At 41.4% G+C, this 26,592-nt stretch overlaps 1 protein-coding gene across 10 annotated transcripts in view; it reads right to left on the reverse strand.

Moving 5' to 3' along the window:
• slc4a4a (solute carrier family 4 member 4a) overlaps positions 1-26,592 on the reverse strand; it is a 64,976-nt gene that overhangs the window by 23,491 nt on the left and 14,893 nt on the right. For 5 of the 10 annotated variants that reach the window (XM_082555013.1, XM_082555015.1, XM_082555014.1 and 2 more), the window contains 7 exons: positions 15,401-15,536; positions 13,094-13,254; positions 10,362-10,541; positions 7,694-7,789; positions 6,691-6,767; positions 1,323-1,480; positions 295-382 (listed from right to left, as the gene is read on the reverse strand). In XM_082555013.1, coding sequence (XP_082411139.1) covers positions 295-382; positions 1,323-1,480; positions 6,691-6,767; positions 7,694-7,789; positions 10,362-10,541; positions 13,094-13,254; positions 15,401-15,536 — 896 coding nt within the window. The other 5 variants (XM_082555012.1, XM_082555017.1, XM_082555016.1 and 2 more) reach the window with 3 other exon arrangements.

A 26,592-nucleotide genomic window follows, 5' to 3' on the forward strand; every position in this document is an offset into this window, starting at 1 on the left:
TTCAGCTGGGGTTGTGTACCATGTTTATCAGTGGGGACAATAAAGTATCTATTGATTATATCTATCTCAATACTGGCAAATACAAATGTTAAAGAGGTCGATTTTCCTCATTGGAGAGCTTAAAATAATGCTAACTGCTACTGCAGCTAGGACATGTCGCTGCACGACTGCAAAGATTACTGATTCAGCTCGTTCCCCAGACACGATGTCCAAGAGTTCACTTGGCACCAGCACTTTATCCTAAACAGGTTTACGTGAGGATCACATTTTAATGTCTAATATCTAAGATCTTACCTCATCCGACATCAGTGTAGCGATCGCTCTGCCGATCTCGTGGTACGACTTGGCTTTGCCTTTGGGTCCAAGCAAGATGAATAAAAATCTGAAGCCACATTAAAAAAAAACAGAGTTCAAATTTAACAAAAAGATTACAGGTTAAAAATATATTTTCTTATTTTAATTAGAGCCTTTTTGGGGCAGTTTGCATTTATTCAGATGCCATGCGCACACTTGGGGTCCCTGTGCAGTTTATAAAACATAACTCGAAGCTCAGAGACATTTTTGTTTTGTTCTGGCTGCAAAGATGCTGCTTTGTATGACAATCATCTATTCAGCTACTCTCCAATACAGATACGAGCAGTAAAGGATGTTGCTCACTATAAGAATAAACAAATGATGATATAATGGATATGACACCATAACTGAGGCCTTGTCGTATAAATACCATGAACTAGCTTTAAATACTTTCACTGAAAAGTACTGAAAGTTAAATTGTTTTATGGCTCCTTTGCTTAAATATGAGAACAGACATCAGGTGTCAGTGATCAAACTTTATGATGCTTGTTTCAGTGAACAAACATCAGGTGAAACACCGTCATACATCTGTGTTTTACAGCTGTGATGCAATACTCTTTCATATTTTACTGTTTGTTGATCATAATAAAATATCCGGAATTATCATATAATCCACTTTTTATTGGATTTTGCAGTGGAGCTTATTTCAAGCTCCACAGTTACTATGTTACTGGTGGACTGTGATGCTACAGCAGCTTTGCATGATTCACAGTTCAACATTATCATCATTTCCCTTTAAGCTAGGTTTATTCTGATTGGCTGCCGCTCTCAAAAGAAAGATTTGAACATCGGCCTCCTGTGCTCGAGCCAGAGCTGTGTGCCTGAGATATCCACTCTGTTTCATTCACATTCAGAAGACGTGACAGAAAATAAGGAAAACGTATTAGGTTCCTGTCAAAATGTATAAACAACACATCCAGGTTGCAAACGGACAACCAGGAGTCTGGATTGGACAAAATTTCAGGCACCTTGTGGGAACAGGAACCTCCGTCAGGGCTCCCAGCATCACGGCCTGCTGCAGACGAACAAACGCCACAAAGGGCGCGTCCAGGAAGTCCACCTCCCCCACCAGCACGTTGGAGGCTTCTGCGTCTCTTGGCAACTTCTTCATGAATTTGTTCTTCAGCTGAAAAGCACAAAAGAGAAAAGCAACAGGAGTTGAGAGGTGCTCCGTTCACACCAGCAAGCCGTCTAGAAGCACGCACTCGAAATTAAAAAACCTATATCAAACGAGGCAATCCCATTCAGGTTAAATACCAAGCCAGGCGTCCCCCATGGTGCCTAAATAAGAAGCAAGCAGTAAAATGAGCATTTCTTCTCGACGTAATGACACAGACATGCCAGGAGGTCAGCTACATGTGTGTCTTTCATGGGACTTTTATCTGTACGATGGCTCATCCTTATGTCATTAATGTGTTTGCATAGACAGAGAGGGGCGGCAGTAAACCAGTGAGGTGTTAAAGACGGCTTCAGTTTGGATTCGGTCATTTTTCAGAGGTTTGTTTTTTTCATGCTTTTGTTGCAGTCGTGGATTTAATGTTTTCTTTTTTATCCTTTTTAGTGCACTAGAGCAGCGGTCCCCAACCCCCGGGCCTCGGACCGGTACCGGTCGGTGAGTCGTTTGGTACCGGGCCGCGAGAGTTGAGGCTCAGGTGTGAAATGTATAGTTTTCAGGGTTTTTATCGGTTTCCAGCGTTATTTTGTTATCATTTTTATCGTTAACTCGGTTTTCCTGGGTCTTTTCACGTATGTTATGAATAAATCTTCTTTTTTTCGGTACCGGTACTAGTTTTATTTTGTTGTATTTATCCGCGACACCTTAAAGGCCGGTCCGTGAAAATATTGTCGGGCATAAACCGGTCCGTGGCGCAAAAAGGGTTGGAGACCGCTGCACTAGAGTTCTTGTTGGCAACCAACAATTATCGGTCCAGACAAGTTTTGAGGCACCAAACTGAGTAACAAATACTATTAAAAGTGACTTGAAAAGCAGCTCTGCCAGCTTGGTGCGGTCAGACTGATGCTGCTAAAAGACGTTAGATAGCCTGCTGTACACACAGACTAACATACATATTCAAATGACAAGCAAATGCAGATGACATACTGGGCTTTCTCAGCGTCTAAGGACTGAAATCCCATAAACTTGTGACCTTCCACTGTTAACAGCCAAACAGATCCAATCACAGGCTGTTGGGCCATCTTGGCAAAGAGTTTGTCTGTAAATGATTCAAGTCAAGAGGTTAAACCTGTGTAACTGCACACCACGGCCTGTGTCCAATCCCAGCTAATCCACACCGCGCTCGTAAACCACGTACACCTGAATCTGTTGTTTACTGCCCTAAGACACAAACGCAATATGCATGGACCTGAAATGTTTATTAGCACGTTTAAAATGAGCCAGTGCAAAGATCAAAGTGAGATCTGAGATGTGACGTGTTAAGAAATTAGAGGCACCAAAAACCCACTAAAAGCATCCCAACATTTTCAGAACTGCGTTTGTTGAATATGATACAATATAATATTTAGATGTTGTTACTCAGGTTCAAATTTAAACTAATACTTGTAAGTCCTTGCAAAAATAATACACTGTGAAGAGAAAATTAATTATATACGTTTGTAATTCATCTGTGCACCTCGAGTGGCTGCAGTCTCTGTATGTTAATCTGAACAGCTCCCGTCTTTATCTTATCTCTACATTAGCAACAAGTTATCAGTCACGATCGCTCCATGTGGAAACGTCATTATGGTATTTATGGGCTGAGTGGGTGTGGAGGAGCTTCGGTTTAGGAGATTCGTTTCCTGCCTGGGAGTCTCTAATCTGTCCCACAGGAGACTCACTGGGTCCCTCTGACTGGGTCGCTCTGACCTAATTCCTCTCTCCCACAGGCCTCGTCTGGGATGAGGGCATATAAAACATTGTCTGCTGTGAACTGGGGTAACATGACACATGCAATATGACAATACATACAATGAGAATCCATAGAGTACAGTCCAGAGAAGAGCTGCCATTTCAACCCAACATCACAACAAAACGTGTAATAGAAACGCCGGTCCACTGTGTCCATTTGGCACTTTGCTTCTATGAATCGTATGACACGCATGCAGAATTTGCAGTAAGTTGCAGTACTCTGCAGTAACAGCAGGGGGAGATTTTATTTGAGTGTTTAACAGACATTATTATCACATTTATATGTGTATGTACACATTAACTGCTTAAGGCCTTTGGAATGTACTTTTTTTGAGCTTCTGTAGATCTTCACCTCACGGCTTTAAATGTATTAGCGCCCCCTGGTGGTAATGCAATTTCTGCATGCTATGACATGGTCGACTGGTGTGTCTATTCTCCATCTTGCCGTGATACTGGGTTGGATATTTTCATGAGAAAGTAACTCACTGATTAGTTTAGATTAATCTGACTTTGTTAAATCTACTCAGTCTGGAAAATAAAATAATTTGTTCGTTTTAGTAATCAGCACAGCTACAATGTTTTTGCATTTATCCAGTCAGAAGAGTTTACATGTCACATTTCTGACTCACACAGGTAGACTACATGAGAAATATTCCAGGAGCTACACTTTGGTAATAAACAACCTTTGCAGATGCTACTACACATGTTGGCATACAAGTAGTAAGGATAAGATAGCGTGAGGGCAAAGGAGCAGCGTGTCTCAAGTGTGTGGAAGCCTCTGACAAAAGCCCAGAGGAAAACTGTGTTATGTCCTGTGGGCGTGTTAGATGATCTAAATATAGCAACAGCGCCAAGTATTTGCCTCGTTCCCGATTTCTCCATTTTTTGTATGTTTTTTGCACTTAAATGTTTCAGATCAAAGAAATTTTAATATCAGACAAAGATAACCTGAGTGAATACAAACTGCAGTTTTTAAATGATGGTTTCATTCACTAAGGGAAGAAAACTATCCAAACTATCCACCTGCCCTTGTGAAAAAGTCATTGCCCCCTCCACGTAATTCGTGATGAACCCTATTGTTTAAAACCTGGGTTACGACACCTGTCATGCGTGTTTGTTTCTGTCTGAACAGCTCACTGTGTTATGGTAAATCCCTGCTGCGATTGGTGCGTGGAAGTATGGCTCCGGAATGACTGGTTCCAGCTGGAGGACCCGTCTTATAAATATAGCCTGGAGCACCGCCGGCAAGAGAGGTTCTTGTGCTTCCCCTAACGCCTGTGACAGCCGCCGGGTGCAGTGCTCCGTAACAGTTGAGGAAGTGGGGGAGCGAGTGCCTCATCCATGCTATGACCTGGCCCCTAGACGGGTTGTAACATGAACTGGGGCTCATCCGCACCCGAAGTGAGAATCATTCCTCTAGACTCAGTAACAAATGTCACTGATTCCTGCTAAACAAGACAAAGTAAAGTAGGCTCAACAATCTCAAAATGAAACGCATCATGCCACGATCTACAGCTGTCTCTATCAGTCTAGAAAGGGTTGCAAAGCCATTTATAAGGAACTGCAGTGAAACACAGTAAGAGCCATTATGGAAAAAATAAATGGAAAAAATGAAACCGTTGTGAACCTTTCCAGGAGTGGTGAGCCTACAAAAATTACTTCAAGAGCCCAACAATGACTCATCTGACTCAGCATCCAAAAGACAATAAGAAAGACACAGAGTAAAAATGTAAAGAGAAAAACACCGCAGACCAAACACAATACAAAGACATAGCTCAGATTTGCCAAACAACATCTTGATGATCCCCAAGACTTTTAAGAAAATATTCTGTGGATCGATGAAACAAAAGGTTTCATACCTGTTATATCTGGTGTGGAACTACTTCAGCATTTCATGAAAAGAAAATCACACCAACAGTCAAACATGGTGGTGATAATGTGTTCGCCCGGGGCTGCTTTGCTGCTTCAGGATCTGGAAGACTTGCTGTAATTGATGCAACCATGAATTCTGTTTTCTACCAGAAAATCCTGAAGGAGGATGTCAAGCCATGAGTTTTGCTCAAGTGCACTTGGGTTTTGCAGCAGGACAATAATCTGAAGCACACCAGCAACTCCACCTCAGAATGGCTCAAAAGACAAATAAAGGGTTTGGTGAAGACTCCTCAAAGCCCGAGATGCTCTGGTGTGCCTTTAACAGGCAAATCCCCCCAGCTGTAGCTGAATGAAAACTATTCTGCAAAAAAGATTCTGTTTCTCCACAATCACATGAAAGCCTCACGGACAGTTATCACAAACACCCGACTGCACTTCTTGCTGCCAAGGGTGGCACAGCCAGTAATTAGGTTTAGGGGGCAGTTACTTCTTCACCGAGGGCTGGTAGGAAAAAGTTTTTTAGTCTTTTTTGTCCTCTTAATAAATTAAACCATGATTTGAAAACTGCATTTTGTATTTACTCGAGTAATCTTTGTCTGATATTAAAATTTGTTTGAACTAAAAGTGAGAAATCAGGAACGGTGCAAACACAGTTTAATGGCACTGTAGACCAGCAGTCCCCAACTTTTTTTGCACCACAGACCGGTTTATGGCCAACAGCATTTCATGGACCGCCCTTTAAGGTGTCGCAGATAAATACAACAAAATAAAACCAGTACCAAAAAAAGAAGATTTATTGATAACACGTGGGAAAAGACCCAGGGAAACCGAGTCAACGATAAAAACAATAACACTAAAAACCCTGAAAACCATCAGTTTCACACCCAAGCCTCAACTCTCGCGGCCCGGTACCAAACGACTCACGGACCAGTACCGGTCCGTGCCCCGGGGTTTGGGGACCGCTGCTGTCGACTGTAAGGCTGCAGAGGAAATTCAGTCTCTCTTTGCTGTTGATGACATCATCCTTTATCAGCCACAGCCTGATCCTCACTGCAGTCTAAAGTTGCTACAAAAATTTCCACTTTAACCATCAAAGGAAAAGGCGGGGAAGGTTCAGAGCAGCTACAGCAGGCTGGGTGATAATACCAGGAGCTGGAACAATGCACTTTAGACAATGTTATCTCTGCTGTGAAGCAACAACCACGAAATACTCCGACGGGCCTCCTCAGCTCTGTTACATCCAGCCTACACCATGCAGCTCTGTCATGGAGTCTAGTCAGGCTTTTCTCATCTCTTCTGCCAATGCACTAGCTTGTTTTTAGCCTCAAGCTCGAGAAATCAGACAAGCTGGTTCATTATAAATGTTTCAGAATAAAACAGATTAATAAAAATAATCAAGCGTATTGTTACAACTACACCACCTTAAACTGGGAACTTGGGAATACAGAGATCCATCCCCTTCATTTTCCAGGAAATATAAACCTCTCACCACTGAGTCTGATGGATTGGTGAGGGTTGGTGTCCAGAAACAGTACAGCAGATGCATGAGGGCGACTTACCTGGTCTTTCTCCGGTTTGTCAGAGACGTCATTCAGGCTGGTGGATGTCAGGTTCCTGGGAGTTGTGGTGGGACTATCTGTTCAGACAGGGCAACATTGACTAGTTAGACCAGCTTCACCCCCACTGTGGTCTAAGACTCAAGAGGAAAAGAGGCAGAAACCCAAAGTGGCCCAGACAATTAGCTCCTTACATGCTTTGCCAAAAGAAGAAAAAATCCAACAGAAATACTCGTGCAAGCTGTAGGACAAAAGCTATTGTCTGTGATAAAGTAACTGGCCGATATTTAGGTCTAACCCGTCGGGTATAAAATGTGTGATCAGATCAAATATCAACTTTTTACTTTGAATTTCAAATAAAAGAAGGCAGGAGGTCAAAAACGAAGAGTAAAATTACCATTATTAATGCATCTTTCTTGAGGTTCAATCAGCTTGTTGTGCTTTGATAATAATGAGATCTAGTGTCATCATTCTTACTGTCACATTTAAAGCCTTACTCTGTGGATGGACTTAATGGGTGCAGACACAAAATAAGTAGAAGATGATCCTGAAATGTGACAGCAGAACAGGCTTCAGTCCAGAGATCAGAGGGAAAGAAAAACCTCAAAGAATGCAACAATCTGGTGCCACTGCAGCCTTTCATGCATCTGCACCTTTGGCACTGTTGGTAATAACGTGCATGTCAGTATGATGCAGCCAGATAATTTTTTTTATAGGTGTAGTGTAGGTGAGAGAAAATATTCTTTAAAAACAACCTGAGCTGACAGGGATTATTCACCATCAAGTACTTGCATCTAGTGAAATTTCAAGCTAGTCGTGACTACATTCAAGCTGCAGGTCATCAGCACAAAGATGCCCTCGGACACAACTTTACGATCCGCTGTCTGTATTTTTAAAAAAGCCTCAGTTTGAGACTAAATTTGAACTCTCTGGTCTTCGTTTCTTTGTCGCCAAATGGAAGCTCACCAGGGGTCTGCAGTGTGAATGTAGACTTCAGTGAACTTACTGAGCCAGTCCATACTGGAACTCCTTTGGGTCTGCAAGTCCTCCATTGAGATGCGACCTGACAGGCAAGTCACAGAGTTCTCGAGAGGACTGCGGGCTTTTAGTGGCAGCAGCAGGTTATCAAAGCCAATCCAGGGAAGCAAAGAGGACGAAAGAGAGATGGAAAGCAGAGTTGACAGAAAAGCCCGCTGAGCCAAAGCAGAAGATTTGTTAAATGCACAAAAGATCAAGTGGCTGTTAAAATATGTGAAGACATGATATTGCTGCAATTGACAAGCCGTGCAGAGATACAGTGAGGAAAGAGGAGGGGCATCATTAAATGAGGACATCATGGGTCTTTGGACAGAAGTTTGACCTGCACTTTAATAAGTCAGAAAATAAACTTTATCCTTGAAAAGATGGTAATCAAGCAATATTTATCAGAGTGGCTCCTTATCTTTGCCGTGATAAGAGGACGAGCACAGCTAGAGCTGGGTCATGAACACAGAAAGCCTTTTCTTTGATCGTCAAAGTTCCTGAAATCTGATAGTGGCTAATAAATAACTTCACTTTCCAAAGGCCCATGACTAGTAACAGATTCATTCCACTGTCAACACAATAAACATTTAGTAAATCAATATTTGACAGACTACTAATCCACATGTTGTTAACATCAGTAAGAGCTGTGTGGTGGGGCTGTCACTTTGAGTTCTTCATCAAGATATTTCTGAAGATTTTGTGCCAGAGTGAAATTTCATTTATCCCGGGACAAATGAAACTTATCCCGGGAGTGAACTAATGATTATTTTTTAAAGAAGAATTTTAAAAAAAAAGTTAATTTTCTGACAACTTTCAGCAAAACAAAGTGACAGCTCTGTAAATAAAACATGCATTTCCATGAATTTAATCAAAACTAAGAGTTAATTGATTTGAAACGTTACTGTTAACATGAATCGTGAAACTAGAAGATTGTGACCAAAGTAGCAAACACCAGAATCCTATGATTTCAGGTTTATGATTACTCCTGTGGGTCGTGAAGTCTTGCCCCAGCTCACTTCTTCAGAGTTAAAGAGGACCCATTGTTCTCTCTCATATTAAAGTTAAGGTTTACAGAAATGACTTGTTCATGTGACTTTATTTATCAGATGTAAGAACAACTGCAACGGCTATGGTTGAAAAAAACCCTCTTTCAGTTCTAAGGTTTTATGCATGAGGACATAAAAAATCATCTGAGCAGGCTCTAAAATTAACAACAGCTTGTGGAAGAACGTAATAACTCGAAGTAATAATCTTTCTTTATGACTTTATCAGTCTCACATCATCGTGGAGGAATGTTGGCCAGTCGTCTTTACAGCATTGCTTCAGTGCACAGAGATTAGTGAGCATTTTTTTTGATGCACAGCTCTCTTTAGGTCCCGCTGCAGTTCTTCAGTCATGTTCAGGTCTGGACTTGTCTTTTTCTGTTTTAATGACCAGTTTGCATGAACAAATTTATATCATGTTTTGGTCATAGGACAGATGACCTCACGTCGGACTGTAGGATACTTCGACTGATCGACTGGTCGAGTGCAAGGTGTCCGGGTCCTGTGACTCAGAAAAATAACCCAGCTCATCACCCCTCCACCAGTGCTGACAGCTGGTATCAGCTGTTTGGTTTTCTCCAAACATGGCACTGTGCATTATGGCCAAATGCATCCACTTCAGTCCAAAGGATATTGTTCCACAAGTTTGCTTGGTCAGACTGAACTTAAACCTGATCTGTCCTGCCATGTTCCTTCTAGAGAGCGGAGCCTTTCTCCTGGCTGCCCTTCCAAACACTACTTCTTTACTTTTTTGTACCATCATGAACTTTGCCATAAAAAGCTAACAGAGGCCTACAGAGTCTGGTCTTGTGTTTTTTTACAGTATCCTTGATCACATGCATATCTCTGTAGAGCAGGGTTGGGGAACTCCAGGCCTCGAGGGCCGCTGTCCTGCAGGTTTTAGATGTGTCCTTGATCCAACACAGATGATTTAAATGGCTAAATTACCTCCAGGATCTAAAACCTGCAGGACACCCTTAAATCCTGGAGTTCCCCACCCCTGCTATAGAGCTACTGACACTTGCTGATGATCATCAGAATTAAGGTTAATTAAGGTTGTCCATCTGATGTTGTATTGAATGAGTTTAAACCTGTTAAGGATACGATTATTTTTTTATTATGTCCTGATACAAAAAACCTAGAATTGACAGAGGGTGCACTTCCTTTATACTTGACTGTAGATGACTAATAAATAGGTCCCCTTTAAACCTCTACCTCTGTTTATGTAGTTAGTACAGTACCCTGCAGTGAGTCCACTTAAAGCGTTGCAAAAGACATTTCTGAACTTTACTAATTTTACTCAATTATTCTTTAGCTTTGGTGTTAATGCAGGTCGAGTTATTCAGGTTGGTTCTTTAGTGTTTTCCCTCATCTGCTGGTTCCAGCTGGAACTGTGTTTAAAGCCCCATTAGTGGGTTCATGCAGAGGAGGGCAGCAGTGTGCCCCTTATGACACACTGTGGTATTCCTCAGAACCCACTCTACATCTTTTTCTTCACCTAACAAAATTCAATGTCGACTCCATTCTGCAATTAGTTTATTCTTATAAAATAGCAATCGAGCTTTAATTATTTAAGCTAAGACTGCACCAAACTGGCATCAGTATTACCATTTTCCGGGGTGGAAAACAGCCTACTTGCACTGGACACCGTCTTCCCGATGTCAGCCAGAGAGCGCAGGTTGGACTTCTTGGTCTGGTGGCGATGTTTCCGCAGCAACGTGTACATCACCTTGTCCTTAAGTTCGGCCTTCAGCTGGCCGATCTCTATCTGGTTGTCAGTGATCATCTCTGAAAATGCAGAAAGAGAAGAGGCGAGGAAGAGAAGGTGAAAAGCTGAGTTAAAGTTTAAATGCAGGCTTTAAATACTCTGCATTAAAGCAAAGACACTGTGGATGCATTTTTTAATTACTGCTTAATTTCTTGAGCTTTAGGTTTAATTAGGAGCAGAAGAATTCAGAAGAATCCAAAGAAAAAATATATATATATATATATAAACAAAACATGAAATTTAACATGTTAGATTGAATAAACACTTTTTTGCAACATGAACAAAAATAAAATATTGTTTTAAGTTTATTGCAAAGGTGCCACCTGTTTCAAGTTTTATAAATTAAAAGATGAGCACAAAGAGTAAAATTATATTGTGCTGTTCTGTCAAATGACACTTTAATTTGGGGTCTCTTTCTTTCCCCACCCTGCAGCATTTTACTCAAAAAGGTAGACTTGGCAACACTATCACCCAAAACAGGTCACCATAAAAGTCTCTTCATACTTTAAGGACTCAATTAGTGCCTCCCAGACTCTAATGCTCCTCTTTATGGCATCATGAAATGGCTCAATCAAAAGGTCTAGTCTATTTTTGAAAAGAAGGTCAGAAGCCTGAATGCTGAATGAAAGCAGCCCGGGGCAGTTCCTCTTCTTGTGTAAGGGTAGTGCTGTTAATGGCCTATCAGTCAAGTCAGCAGGCCTCAGAGCAAGAGGCCCAGCTCCACTCCGCCCAGTGCAGCTCACGCAGCACAGACAGTTACTTCACATTAATCACTCCAAGTGGTAACTCTTCTTCCTGCTCCCTCATGCAGACAAAAATGTTGGGGTGGTGGCATGAGATAGGAGGACACAGAGATATAATCATCTTAGAGCAACTGGAAAAGGTTAGCTGCCCTCAGATTAGGAAGTTTTTGTGTGGCCATTTAGTCCAAACTATAGTCAACTAGTGCTGTAATGTAAAGTACAGCGTGGCCTGCAACTCAGCTCTTTTCTCGCTCTTAAAAGACGGGAATGAAAAGAAACCTGAGTGTTTTGATGCGCATCAATCCGTGAACCTGCCGACCTGCTCTGCACACGCTGCACATCACACAGCTGATTTAATCAAGCTGGCAGACGGGCTGTTGTTTCAGAGCAGGAAGATGCTGACCTTTAGTATCGTTACGCAGCAGTAAAAAATAGTGATGTGTAAGGGAGAAAAAACGAAACGATCAAACCGCAGAAAAAAATATTCTTACATCAAAGAAATCTGTCAGTTCAGTTCTTTCACACTCTAAAGCACTTTTGTGCTGGACTTTGTTAAGTAATACGATTTTTTAGGGATAGAGATCCAGACGTATTTACATTTTATATTGTATCTCCCAAAAATTCAATTTCTTCATATTCAGACTCAGCAAAAATAATTTTACTTCTAATCATAGAGATAATTCAAAGTTTAGAGTTCATGGAATGGTAAAAAATGAAAAATAAAATTTATTTACTCAAAAAAAAACTTAAAATATTTCCATAGAGGTCGCTCTATTACAGTTCCATGAATGGCCACTTGAGGCTTGCTGCAAAGGTGAGTCAACCCCCATTTACTCCCATGTTAAAACTTTACACCCTGTCGCTACCCGGAGTAGTGGCCTTTCGCACGGTACCGATCGGGTTTCCGGTACCGATCGGGTAGTGACACACCCTGCTACAAAAAACCTTCACGGTATCTGTAGTACGGTGGCCCTGAGAGGTCAATTACACAAACATAATGGAAGTGTTTCTGGGGACACAATAACATGACGGACCAGCTGTGGAAGTGTCCGTCACATTATTGTCTCCCCAAAAACACTTACGTCGTGTTTTGTGTGTTTGTTTTGGGGGCTTTTGGGGTTGTTTGGGGGGTTTTATTGAGCATTGTTCTGTTTTGGCCACCGGACTATAGCCCATTTTGCCCTTCACAACAGCTCTTCAGGGTCTGTTTTTTTTTTTTAAATAACACATTTGTTTAAATGTTATCGAAGTTAAAAGTTCGCATCACTAGTCTCAGCTTTTAAAAGCAGAGTTGAGGTTGAATTTTTCATGAAATTATCTGACAAATGTCATGACTTGGTAAAGTACCATCAGCTAATAACTTTAAATTAAATAACTTAAAAGAGGGCTTCACATGCTGGATGAGATCACCGTGGCTATAGCCATCATTTATATGCAGTCTGAGGTTCCCATCATAGCCCCAACCAGGAGATGAAGCTGAAACATTGTCCACTTATGTATCTCTGCAGTGAGACCACTTTAATTTACATATGAAGTGGGATGAAGACACTTTGGTCCTGCTGCTCCTTCCACTTTAACCTTCTCTCAACCATTGTGGTTGAACTATGTGAACATAACCTTTTAAAGATACAACACATCTATTATTGAAGTAAAAGGTGTTCTACTGCACTTTTAACCTCATAATCACAGGATGAACTGCAGCTTTATATGAATTTGTTACAGCTGTGATTACACATGGCGATAATCACTCGATGGGTTAAATTAATTTGTAGCTGCTGGAATTAAAAAGAAAAAAAACAAACAAATTATTTTTGAAGAGATGAGCTTACCAACAACCTGGGGTAGCGTAGAAGCTTCCAGGTCCAGCATGATGGTGCCTTTTTCTATACATGTCCTCAGTTCAAATAGGCTGTGTAAGGACAGCGTCGCCACATGAGGTTTACTCCAGCGTTCTCCACCTTTCTCCACCTTCTCCTCAAACTTGATCCACCTGGATTTAAAGAAAAAAGACTCAGACAGGCACACGATTTAACATGAAAATCTTTTTATCATAGTCTTGGATAAACATTTACATTATTTTATTTTATAGAAATGTACTAAGCAGTAACCTGCTAACTTGGGGGGAAGCAGGCATACCAAAAACAGGCTGTACAGTCAGGATGCAAGAGGAGAGATATCAGTGTTAGAGAGTAAGTATGGGTGGCTTCGAGGCATCACAAGTCTAATTTTAGCCCAAGCTATTCTCATAATGTCAGAATGTAGAGCGTCACAATGAACAAGAGCCTGGTGAAAAATGCCACCACTAAAAATATCTATGCAAGTATGTATTGCACTTCTACTACTTTGAAGATTAGGCTTCAAACTTTCCTTTTTGCTAAAGCATATAAAGCATATAGTTAGGGCTGGACCAGGTGACCCTGAATCCTCCCTTAGTTATGCTGCAATAGGTGTAGGCTGCTGCGGGATTCCCATGATGCACTGGGTGTTTCTTCTTCAGTCACCTTTCTCACTCACTATGTTTTAATAGACCTCTCTGCACTGAATCATACTTGTAATATGTCTTTGTACTCTCGCCCTTCTCTCACCCCATCCGGTCTGCCGGAGGTTTCTTCCTGTTAAAAGGGAGTTTTTCCTTCCTACTGTCGCCAAAGTGCGACATGACCGTTGGGTTTTTCTCTGTACGTGTTATTGTAGGGTCATTAACATACAATATAAAGCGCCTTGAGGCAACTGTTGTGTTGATTTGGTGCTGTATAAATAAAATGTAATTAAACTTTGTCTTGGGAAAAAAAGGAAAAGTAAATATTGTCAAATATATGACAAACTTAAAGAATTATTTCATGCTTTTTGCTCTTTAGTCCAAATTATGAGCCATCAAATGTACGCTTGGTGGACCTGTTGACGAGGGTCAGCCATTATTTTTTAAATCAATCAATTTTTCATTTTTCATTATTGGGAAAAAAACTGGATTCTGAGTCTGCATTGTTATATTTTTTCTGCCATTCTTCATTTCGACAGCTCAGAGTGAGAGACCTGAGAATCAGAGGTGTTACTGAGCGGCTGTTTCTCTACTGCGGTTTTAATCTGGCTGCCAAAACCGCACTTGGCAGGCAGTCAGCACTGCCCGGCACGTTGCAGAGCTTTTATTCAGTTTGAGTCCTCTGAGTGTACTCGGCGAGATGCTGCACAAGTTCTTAAATTTTGAACTACAACTCTTGCACTGCTGTCCTCAGCCTGTTTTTTTTTTTTTTCCATACAGTTTCTGTATGCTAAAGATTTTTATTTTTAGAGACTGAAAAAATATGCTGCATCCTCTTCTATCAAGTAGATCAGCTTTTTTATTGCTTTTTATTAGATTTTTTCAGACGGCTGACATGAAATGATGGGAATCATTACTCCCGAGGCCACACTTACCTATCATAGTGCGTTTCAAACATGTGGTCCAGTGCAGGTTAAATTATGCTGAAGTTTCTCCAGAGCTGACCGAATATGACTGAAGGATCAGCCCCTCATCTGATCCTTCAGTCATATATAATAACTTCCTGTGTGCAGTAGGCACGGGGGCGGAGGCCGGACAATTTTATCGTCAGTCATTAGAAACGCTGGCAAAAAGGCCAAATTTAAAACGACAGTCAACTAGATTTAAAGCAGAACTTAGCAATTAAAAGCTTCACTGAGTTTAATTAAAAGCAATTTTAAAGTGCACTAAAAATGTCAGCAGTACTTCTGCAAACTGTTTAAACAACAGTGAATCAAAACTTCTACAGTATGTCTGAGTTTAGGATAATGAATCGCTGATTGGGTGCCTCGAGCAGCGGTCCAGAGACTCTGTTTCCTCCTGAAAGAACTTCACTCATCCACTGCTAATTATGTATAAACAATCATCCCATCTCTGTCCCAGTGTGTCCCACTAGAGAGCCACTCAGAAGAAACCAGTAAAACTCTGAGCTCAGTTTTAAACTTGGAGCTGTTTTCAAATGTCTGTTCACTGTTTTTCCATAAAAAACAAATATTCATTCCTTTTGAGATAAAAACTTAACGTGAGGCTGGTTTTTCATCATTTTTATTCACATTTTTAGTGACTCCGTGAAAGGATATGATTTTAACAAAGCAGATACACACAAAGAGGATCTTACCTGGCCGTCTCCTTCCACTCCATCTCCTGTCCGTCCACTGACAGGAGCTCATCCAACTCAGTGAAGAGCTGTGGGGGTGCCGGGCCATCGTCGTCCTCACCTAGGATGAAGCGAATCCTCTCTGCTGCTGGTGAGACTGTGGAGAGAGGAAAGATACTGAGGTTCATAGGCTGGCAGTGGTGCCCGTTGGGCAAGGGCTTGGGCACTGGCTTTTCGTCCTCAGCTGGACTCTTCACATTGACCTCAGTAGGAGGTGGAAGCAGCGCAGTGTTCACTGTGACCTCCTCTCTTTTATCTTCAGCGTCCTCTTCTTTTTCCTCGTTCTCTTCTTGATTATTGTTGTTGTTGGACATCTTTAAAATCTGACCCCCCTTTGCTCTCCAAGTCAGCTGACACAGCGTTTGCTTAACAGACTGTAGTCTGCAAGTGTCACAGGCTCACCACAGTCCCAAAGCACCAGCTAGACCCTCATTAAAATCTTCGGTGGAAGTGACAGCGGCTCTCAGTTGCCTGCTCCAGCACTTTGTGAAGCAGGTAGGAGGGGGCTGATTGGGTTTAGGGTCCCCCTCAGTGACAGTGGCCCAACAGCTAGCCCCAGTCCACCCCCCCAACCCCCCCTTCACTTTTCAAACAGTTCTTCGCCATTGGCCCTCCAGCCTTGGCAAGCTGTCCTGAAGCCCCTCATTAACAATTAGGAAATGGTTCACAAACTGGTCCATTCTTCAGCTCAGGCTTGGCTTTCCTTCCTCTTGTCTTCTCATTTGAATATTTAGAGAGTGACACATAAGTGAACCCAGCACAGTTCCAGCAGGAACAATAACGGTGTAATACTCCTCAGTATTAAACATGGTGCAAACAGTCGACGTGACAACAGCGTCTTTCACTGAGTGAAACAGACAATATCTGAACATTGCTTCTGAACCCTACTTTTTACTGGACCCACACAACATCACTATAGACACAGACACCAGAAACCTGCACAGTATCCACGAGTGCCTAAAACTGAACAGTGAGACATAAAAAGAGCACAACTACCATTAATAATCACTATTATTTAGTAACTCTGTCCTTTGGCTGGTATCACATGTCAAAATTACACCTTGAACTTTTTTAAAGCAAATGTCACTGAAATTCAGACTCTGTACTGCTCAATGCAGAAGCTCATGTTACATTTAAGATCATGTCTTCATTTAACATTTTGCTGATCTTAAAATTTAACGTTTACTTCAGTATTGTCTAGAGATGGACCGATCCGATATTACGTATCGGTATCGGACATAAAAAAGTGGTATCGTGCCATCTCTAGTATTGTTGTGGCGTGAATAGTGTGGGGCTGTAATTCTAATTTGCTGATATTTTTTGTGCTTGTCTTGGGCTCCAGCTTTTAAATGTTTAAATCCAGAATGAATAGCCCTGGCTTTTAATTAGCTGGCAGCACGCATCGCAGTTAGACAGATAACGTGGTTATTCAATAACCGATTAATGTGGTGTTGGGGGCTTGATTTTACAGCTTCTATTGATCTGTTCTGATGGCTCTCCAGGCTTTCCTGCGACCTGACATGTGAGACTTCAGATTTTAGCCCGGATCCCCCAAAAAAGCCAAAAAAGCAAACATTTGCTCACAAAACTAGTAGATAATACTGTACACTGCCAAACATAAGCTGCGTAAATCAGTAAATACTCTCAATTTAATATATCTATGCTAAATTTTGTACTTTGAATGTGAAGCACTTAAGAAGTCGCATGAACTTAATGGTTTACCAAAGTAAATGGCTTCAAAGTTTAAAGGTAAATGCATTTTATACTACCCTAGTTTGCAAGTGTAAACTCAGGAAAATGTTGCAGTAATTTCCTGTTTTTCATAGCGAGCTAAGTGTTTCTACACAATTATTACCTGTTAAGAAACTATGAACATTTATCAACATTCAGCAACATTAACCCTCAACATTCATCTCTGCAGGCTGTTGCTAGCTAAACCGTCACACAAACACTTGGAACCACATCACCCACAGCGTCGAAGTCACAACAAAACACAACATAACAGAAACAATGATCACAGCGTGACTGAATTAAGGTTTTGAAAATGAAGTTGTGTATGTACAGCTATATGCAAAACTTAGAAAACTAGTAAATATTAGGAGGCAGTGATTAAAGTTAAATATGGACAGCGAGTTTACTCTGTGACATTACTAATGAGGTGTTCTTGCATCCCTGTTGTTACTAGCATCACTTTGAGTCCCAGGTCTTTTCAGTGACCATTCCTTCAGTGGCTTTTTTGAGGGTTAAGACTTGGATTTACGGTAAAGATCCAGGAATGAATCGCCTTAAGAGCACAGAATTATAACTCTGCTCACACATGTGTGTGTGTCTCTGTGTGATAGCAAAGCCAGCTGATCAGATTACACAACAGCTTGCTAATACTGTAGCACCAGAGAGCTACTACAGTGATGGATATATTTACCATGGAGCATCTTTATTTCTCAACAGGTAATTAGTAAAAATTTGCTTTTGTTTCTTAATCTTCTGAGTCTGTAGGAGCTTCTGAAGCCACCACCATGGTCCAATTACAAGTTAACTATAAGAGTCTGGATTTTACTTTGCAGGACAAATTTAGATGTTGGCAAACACAATTAACATCATATCATCCACCACACTGACTCATTCATTCATTCATGGCCCAATAGTAAAGGGGGTGAAGGGCTGCAGTTTCCCGATTGTGTTTTCTGTGGCACAGGAACAGCAGCAGGTATGAGCCAGACAGGCAGCTGTAAGATTACTAGTTAGGGGATAAACTGTCTGCTGGCACGCACACACAGACATACACACACATACACACACTCACTCATTTCTACAAGCTGCAACTAGCTTAAGACACCACAACCTGTTTAATAACATCTTAGAGGGAGTAAAGCACACGTGTGTTTCACACATTCAGCTGACACTCACATCCAGAGCGATTTAGGCTGATTATAGTAAACATTTAAAACAAGCTTTAAATACCTGTATGGACAAAATTACATGCAAACAATGGCAGGCAGGTGGGTGCAAAGAGCCAAGTGATGCGGCCACACACCGAGGATCTACTGCTGTAATTTTCAGGTACTTCTGGTTAAAAAAAGAAGCGGCAAAAAAAATAATAGAGGAGCAGCAAATGTGCAAAATATTTAATCAAAAATCATCGTGAAATATTTTAAAGTGGCATTAAGTGTAACAAACCAAACTGTGGACAGTAAGTATTTATTTTCTTTCCTGTGAATTCAAAGTAAAGACACTCCAGATGAAGCCAAGCATTATGTTAGGAGAAATCAGCTTTAGCATGGGTTAGGACAAGCTAACAGCAGAGAAATGTCGAGAGAGAGGCATGGCTCTCAAATAATCCAGAACGGAAATTAAGATGGTGCTAGAAGTGCAATTTCTAGGGGGAAAAGCCACTTACATAAAATAAATAAAAAAATACATACAATTCAATTTTATTTTATTTATACAGCGCCAAATCACAACAACAGTAACCTCAAGGCAATTTTTATTGTAGGGTCGACCCTAAAATAATACATACAGAGAAAACTCAAACAATAATATGACCCCCTATGAGCAGCACTTTGGTGACAGTGGGAAGGAAAAACTCCCTTTTAACAGGAAGAAACCTGCAGCAGGACCAGGCTCAGGGAGGGGCGGGGCCATCTGCTGTGACCGGTTGGGGAGAGAGAAGGAAGACAGGATAAAGACATGCTGTGGAAGAGAGACATTCATAACGGCCAACCTCACCTTAATACAAATAAGTTCCCGGAGCAGTTTCAAGATGGCCGCCTAGTGGTGAGACTTGCTTCCAGAGGAATTTTTTCCAACATGCAAGCAGTTGTATACGGCTGTAATCCACTACTATGCCTATCCGCATTTTCAAGTTACAGCCTTTACATTTTGGTTTTACTAATAAGAGCTACATATACATTTATCATCAACTATGTTGCACAAGCAAAGAAATTAACACAAGGGAAACGAAAGAAGCACGTTTGGGTGTGAGGGGGCATCTACAATCCTCATAATAAGGCCAGGAACACATTTTAAAGGGCCTTTTATGAATGGCTCTATTTCCTGTCACACGTTTCCTCGTACAATGGTAAGTGGATCGGTACTTACATAGGGCCTTTCTACTCTAATTGAGCACTCAAAATGCTTTATACTACCAGCTTCATTCACCCAATCACACACATTCATACAACGCTTTTATTCTCCAAACGCCTTGTCTAACATTCATGCACACACTCGCCCTCTAATGAATGCACCAGGGGCATCTCAGTGTTCAGCATCTTGCCCAAGGATCCTTTGACATGCAGTTTGGAAGAATCAAGAATCAAACGGTGATGTAGACCTGAGTAGATGTTCACATTTGGTGACAGTGGGGAGGAAAAAATCCCTTTGGGGAGGAGGACATGCTGTGAGCTGGAAGCTCGGAATTCAGACTGGTATAAAATGCTGTTTCACACAATTCTTTCTATTCTTGGCTCTGCATGATGTCAACAAGAGGGGATACACTTAATATGATCATCTTAGTTCAACCCTCCTGATTATCAGAGGCAGACAATCAGAAGAAAAGTGGCTTAAATGATGAGGCTAGACTGACGAGCTGCACCAGTTCTCAAATCTGGATTATTTTGAGTTGTGATTCACCCAAAGTTACTATAACAGAGTCAAAGAATGCAAATATGTAGCTGTAAATTAGAAGCGTCTTTAAAAATGAATTCCCCAAAGTTTTACAGCTAAATATTCAGCGCGCAACCTAAACTGCTGTTACACAAAAATGTGTCCGAGGATTTTTGAAATTTCTCATGAGAAATTGATGCTGTGATCCAATATAAAAATGAAGAGGTAACACAAATAGTGCTAGTGTCAGAGCAATACCGTCCTACTCGGCCAGTTGCTAAGAGAAAGGTGGGTTTGGTGGGGAGGGTGCGGGTTGAGTCAGAGTGAAAGCAAAGAGGGGTGAGAGCAAGCACGAAAAGGAGGGCTAGAAATGAAAATCCCATCGTTCAAACACAATTTCAAAGCTCTGTGTGCTCTAGCCAAGAGCCATGGGCACACAAAGAGGACTTTGTCCCAGCAGCAAAGGCTCATGGGATAGGGTACGGAGGAAGAATGCTGCCCGGCAGAAAGCTTAGTGCGACTGCCACTAAAGGCCTGTTTAGTCCCATTCTTGACATGCATCCTACACAAATACCTTCCATCTACTCTGACCTTTCTGAAAATCTCAGTGCAGTATAAATGCTACATGGGATGTAGTAACATGCTCATTGTCTTTGGCCACACATGCAATGATATCTGTGTCTCCATTTCACCTCATTCAAAGCAAAAAAAAGTGCAGGACATGTTTTCAAGTCTGACATTCAGTATGCAGAGGAGCTAGCACACAGGCAGCGAGCAGGGACCGGCTTGAATACAGAGTGACACCCTGAGGGTGATTCATTGAGAACACAGTATTTATATCAAGAACATCTAGCTCTGGTATTTTGCTGTGATAGCTGAGGTGGCCAATATAACAAATTCCAGCTGCGGGAAATAACCTGAAATGAAACCACTGTGCTGTCTGCAGGTGTGCTGGATGTAAAAAACATTTTCTCTGTGCCTCCACTGAGCTCAAATGTAAGTTTGATTCCAAGCCACATTCATCCCAAGTAATGTTTAATTCGCATGAAATAAATGTGCTGTTACTTAGTTAGAAAGCTCGATTTCGTGCAGGACCTTCACTCCTGCGTACGACAGCTCAGCTGGGAGCGCGCTCCACTTTGTTGTCATGTTTAACTGATATAAGAAGGCGGTGCTGAGACGCATTACTAAACAGATTGTTTGTTACTTTTTCAAATAGAGACCTGTTTAACCATACGGCTGTCAGTTTAGCTCACTGGTTGATTCAGCCTTACGGCTGAAATGCAGCGGCCTGCGTTGGACTCTGACCTGCGATCCTTTGCTGCTGCTCTCTTCCCCATTTTCCTGTCTACTCTTTACTTTGGATGTTCACATCACTTTTAAATTTGTGGGTGAAAAACAGAATAGGTCTGTAAGAGTGAAATGTGGAGTGCCTGGGTGTTGGGTGGTTGTAAGAGGAGAACGATGCCTGCAGCTCCAGCTGCAGCTGCCACAGTGGAGGAAACTGAAATGAGTGGCAGAGAAGCAGCTGATATCAATCTGCTATGCAATGAAGTAGAGCCTGTGCATTTAAAGGAAGATTTAAAGTAGGCTGCACACTACAACAAAATGTGTTTAAATAATTTTACAAGTTATTAAACCAGATTCCAGCAATGAGAAGCAAGCATCAGCAAAAACAGTTAAAAACCTGCAGGCCCATCAGTAACACTGTTAGGTTACGATACTTCAAACAAACATTTTTGAAACACTGCAGCTTGCGTTAAATGTGGATCATTAAAAAAAAGTCCAGTGACTCCATGTGTGCATGTTTTAGCTAGCTTCAGTAGCTTGCTAACTTATAGCTAAGCTAATCACTATAAGTGAACTAGGCAAAAAGTGCTGAGATAATGACTAAGACAGCTAAAATGAGATAATAATGAGGTTATTGTTATTAATATTAGATATCTGATGGAAAAATTATTAAAGCCATGCAACACTCTTTACTGCAAGCTGAAGGAATCTTTCTCTGTCCTTGTCTCAGGCCTTGTTGTGGCTCCTCTGCTATCTGTTATCCAGATGTCCGAGTTCACTGTGTAACTGAACTGTTTCTCTGCAAGAGTGTCGCACACATATCTGTTACCAGGATAACGTTCAAAGAAGTGTATAAATGAAACTCGTGGGATTGTGTGGGCGAGCATTTACATAGATTATGCTTTTGCTTCCTTGCAAGTAAAATAAATGAGTTGGTACTCGCTGCTCTGTCTCACTTCATTAGACAAGTTCTCTAACAAAATTATACCAAAAGCATCCAAATAAGCCCTCGAATATTCAGCTCGTCAGTGGCCGTTTATGGCATTGATCCCTGAAAAATTACTATGTCACGATAGTTTAATGGCACTTTTGCTCCCTTTAGGGAATTTGCCTCCCTCTCACCTGATCCCCAGCATCCTCCTCTGTCACACCAAACCTCTGCATGTCCTCATGCATGTCTCAGTAGTTTGTGTCAAAAAAGTGTAGAAGAATAACTAAAGTAGATAAAATGATAGTGTGATATGTTTCTATCTATAGTTTTCAACATACTTTTGCAGCACTTTAATCATTCAGGCTTTACAGTGAACACACAGAAAAGTACAGTGAAGTGTTCTGTATAGTGTTTCTTTTTAAAAATCATTCTTGTGTGTTGACCAGTTAAGCAAACAGCTGGAATATGTTTAGGATTAAGGTAATCCTAAAGTACCACAGACCATCCTGTGGTGTAAACATAGTTTTTTTGTTAACTTGTTACCTAGAAATGTTTTTGGGATAGCATACATGCCACACATTTATGCTATTCAGGAATAAGAAGAAAACTTTGCGGTGTTTCTCTAAATCTTTGCATTTATCAAACAGGAAAAGCTCATAAAGGTTTCCATTCTTTCCATTTAGGAATCCGTATACAAAAAACAATTATAGCAATCACAGCTTGCTCTCGGTGACTTTGAGAAACTAAAGCTATTATCTGTGTGCAAGCTAAGTTTCTAAGTAATCCCTATAATCCACTTTGAAAGAGCATTTGACCCCAGAGCAGAAAAAGATGAGTAAAAGGTTAGGATTTAAAAGGAAAAACCAAAACTCATCAAAATGAGCAGGGTCAGAAAGCTGTGCAGTGGACATGCACGTAGCCGGGAGGACGCACTTGCAGTCCCTGCAGTGTCCATCTGACCAAACAAGAGGATTTGAGTTCAGAAAGAACACGGCCCTCCCCTGGGGGCGGCCATGTTTTCCACAGAGACAAACATGGAGTGAATAACAGCATGACATTACTGCATGCCTGTCAATTTTTGAATGCCTGCAGATTTGAGTTTTACAATTGTAGAGGATGACACTTGGGAGGACCCATGTTGTGGATGTCATGAGGTGATGGGGATTCATTTATGGAAAGAATTTAATAAAGTCTTCTTTTTTAAAATTAGGGTCTCTTTAGCATAGTGTCTTTGTCCCGTCTCCCTCTCCTCACCCTCTACTGGTCACAGCAGGCGGTTTTCCCACCTGAGCCTGGTTCTGCCGGAGGTTTCTTCCTGTTAAAAAGGAGTTTTTCCTTCCCGTTGTCACCAAGTGGTTGCTCCAAGATGTTGTTTGATTTGGGGGTTTTCTCTGTATTATTGCAGAGTCTTTACTTCATAAAGCACCTTGAAACAACTGTTGCTGTGATTTGACAGTATATAAAAAAAACTGAAATGACTGCAGGAGAACTGATCATAAGCTTGAATGTAGTTAATCTATATGTCGAATGAAATCAACCCTCAAGGTAATTAATTTTTTTTGTCCCGTCTCTGCCCTTTTGTTTAAAATTACCTGTAATTTGTGTTATTTTATCAATTAAAAAATATTGCCGATGGCCGGTGATACAGTATGAATTTCAAATTCCTACATCTCCAACCTCTCAAGTCATCGCATTCACAAGATTTTCAGAAAACTTGACCTTTGACCTCTAACCTTGCGATCACTAAGATTCGAACTCGTACAAGATTTTAAGTAGATGCATCAATCGTATCAATTTGCGTCATTACAAATCGTGTTTGTGTGTGCGTGTTAAATTTGATTTAGTGATAGTCGAGTGTGTTTAAGCTTTTCTGTGTGGAGAGGATTGATTGGAATAATGATGATGATGTCCGCTATCACTGTCAGTCATCAGTAAACACTTAATCTGGCTGATGAATCTTCACGTGGCACATTACTAAGTCTGTACTATTAAGTCTGTAATTAGGCGCCATTCTTCTTATTTTACAGCGTCGTTGTTCAATCGGGGGACACTCTCTGTTGAGGAGAAAAGCCTGAATTTGTTTGTATACGAGGTATCCATTATTTAAATGTCCCGGGCAGTCGAAAAGGAGGCAGAGCTGTCGAGAAATGCTAGCAGCTAACTGGGCGCTGACCGTGTCATTCCAATACATTAAATGTCGCAGTGTTGGCAAAGAGAGGAAGTGAGGTAAGATTTGCACATGCGTGGTACCGATCGGGTTTTCGGTACAGATCGGGTAGTGACAGTGGCAATGCTTTCAACCAAAACAGGTGCAGCTTGATGACATCATCAACATGCGCTATCGCGGTAGAGCGGTATAGTCAAAATCTCTACAGTTGGCCAAATTCATATCGCTTCGACCGTATACCATTTATACCGCCCACCCCTACCTGTAGTCTATCGATCAGAGAATATTTCATGTTATTTCACTATGACGACAATGAAATCTGAAAGTTACTCATATATGCAGCTAAGCTTGACGTTACAATTGGCACTCATCTATGAAGTAATCAGCTCATAACTTTAAAAAGAGAGACTTTTCGCGTGTAGTAGTAAATGGAGCACATCAACACAATGTGCAAAAGTCTGTTTACGTACAATAAAACATAAGAACAGCCGATTGTACAACAACACCAACTGTACCGTATGCTCTGCGTTTGTGGTGTTCCACACAGCAAACAGTGTTGACCGCTAATAAAACGGACATTTTATTAGTGGTCAAATCAACAAATCAGAGTTTCATCTGTTCCCCCATCGAGGCGCCGACAGCACCAGAGAGTTTTAGGAACAAAAACACAGCCTTCCCTTTCACGAATTAAAACTTATACGAGGGCGATCGTGGCTCAAGAGTTGGGAGTTCGCCTTGTAATCGGAAGGTTGCCGGTTCGAGCCCCGGCTTGGACAGTCTCGGTCGTTGTGTCCTTGGGCGAGACACTTCACCCGTTGCCTACTGGTGGTGGTCAGAGGGCCCGGTGGCGCCAGTGTCCGGCAGCCTCGCCTCTGTCAGTGCGCCCCAGGGTGGCTGTGGCTACAATGTAACTGCCATCACCAGTGTGTGAATGTGTGTGTGAATGGGTGGATGACTGGTTGTGTAAAGCACTTTGGGGTCCTTAGGGACTAGTAAAGCGCTATACAAATACAGGCCATTTACCATATGAAACATGTATTACTGATTGGTGAGCTATCACTGATGATGAAAAATCATAGACTTTAATACATGACACATTCTCTACTTGCAATAAACAAATAAAAACACAAAGCTCTTACTAAACAAACATACCAAAAAAATGAATTCATACACTATAAAAGCCAGTTACAGTTGACTTCAGCCCCATGCTGTTCAATACTCCTAACTGTAATTTAAAAAATATCCCAGAAACCAAAAAAAACACAGTTTTTGCTAAACATGCATGTGGACAGTGACCAGCACCAACCAGATGGGCCGGCTGTAATCTATTCTGTGATTGGATTTATGAAAATCCCTCTCATGGAGTGATGTGGGCACACTGTGAAATCCAGTTTTGGCACACTTTAGTCCTCTTGTCACATCACGCGCATGCAGGCATGTGTAAAATTGCATCATTCTCTGGAAATGACAGCGGTCTGCCTCATTATACGACTTGGCAGAACACAAGAACATCTTAAGCTGTTTTCACGAGGACTCATCAGCGTTATGATGCTCTGTTTCTCCAAAAACTGCCAGGAGAGTCCCATCTTCACCAAACTGTTCATGCAGTTCGACGAAAACACTGAGCTTCCTTTCAGTTTGTTCACTTGACTAAGTCGTGAGCTTTTCTCTTTGTGACTGAATACATCACTAAAGGTTTCTGGTGCCAGAAGGATTTTAGTCTTACTTGACCTGAAACTTTAACTTGAACACGGCAATGACCGAGAAAAATTCTGATACCATTAAGAGCTTTGCTTATACTTATGTCACCCAGTATAACCCGCCTCTTCTATTGGTTTCCTCACAACTGGCCAGAGCTGGTTGTCTGAGCATCCACTGATCTCAGCAGCCTGAGGGCGTTTTGCACTTTACACTCCTAAGAAGGTTAAGGCAACCAAAAAACAAACACCAGCACATACAACATACATGCTACCGTATACCCAAAACAGACATATTCCTGTCTAAAATTATGACAAAGCCACGGGACGATTCAGCACTACTGCATTCGCATCTTCACAACCACGACTTCCTAAGAAATTCACTGTCCTCTGTCGAGGCAGACTTGTCACTTAGCAGGACATACAAAGCTATTTCTGGCCACTAAGTGGACTCAGCAACTTTGCT

The sequence above is a fragment of the Aulonocara stuartgranti genome, assembly GCF_965226115.1.
Source record: "Aulonocara stuartgranti genome assembly, chromosome: 12".
NCBI classification, from domain to species: Eukaryota; Metazoa; Chordata; class Actinopteri; order Cichliformes; family Cichlidae; genus Aulonocara; species Aulonocara stuartgranti.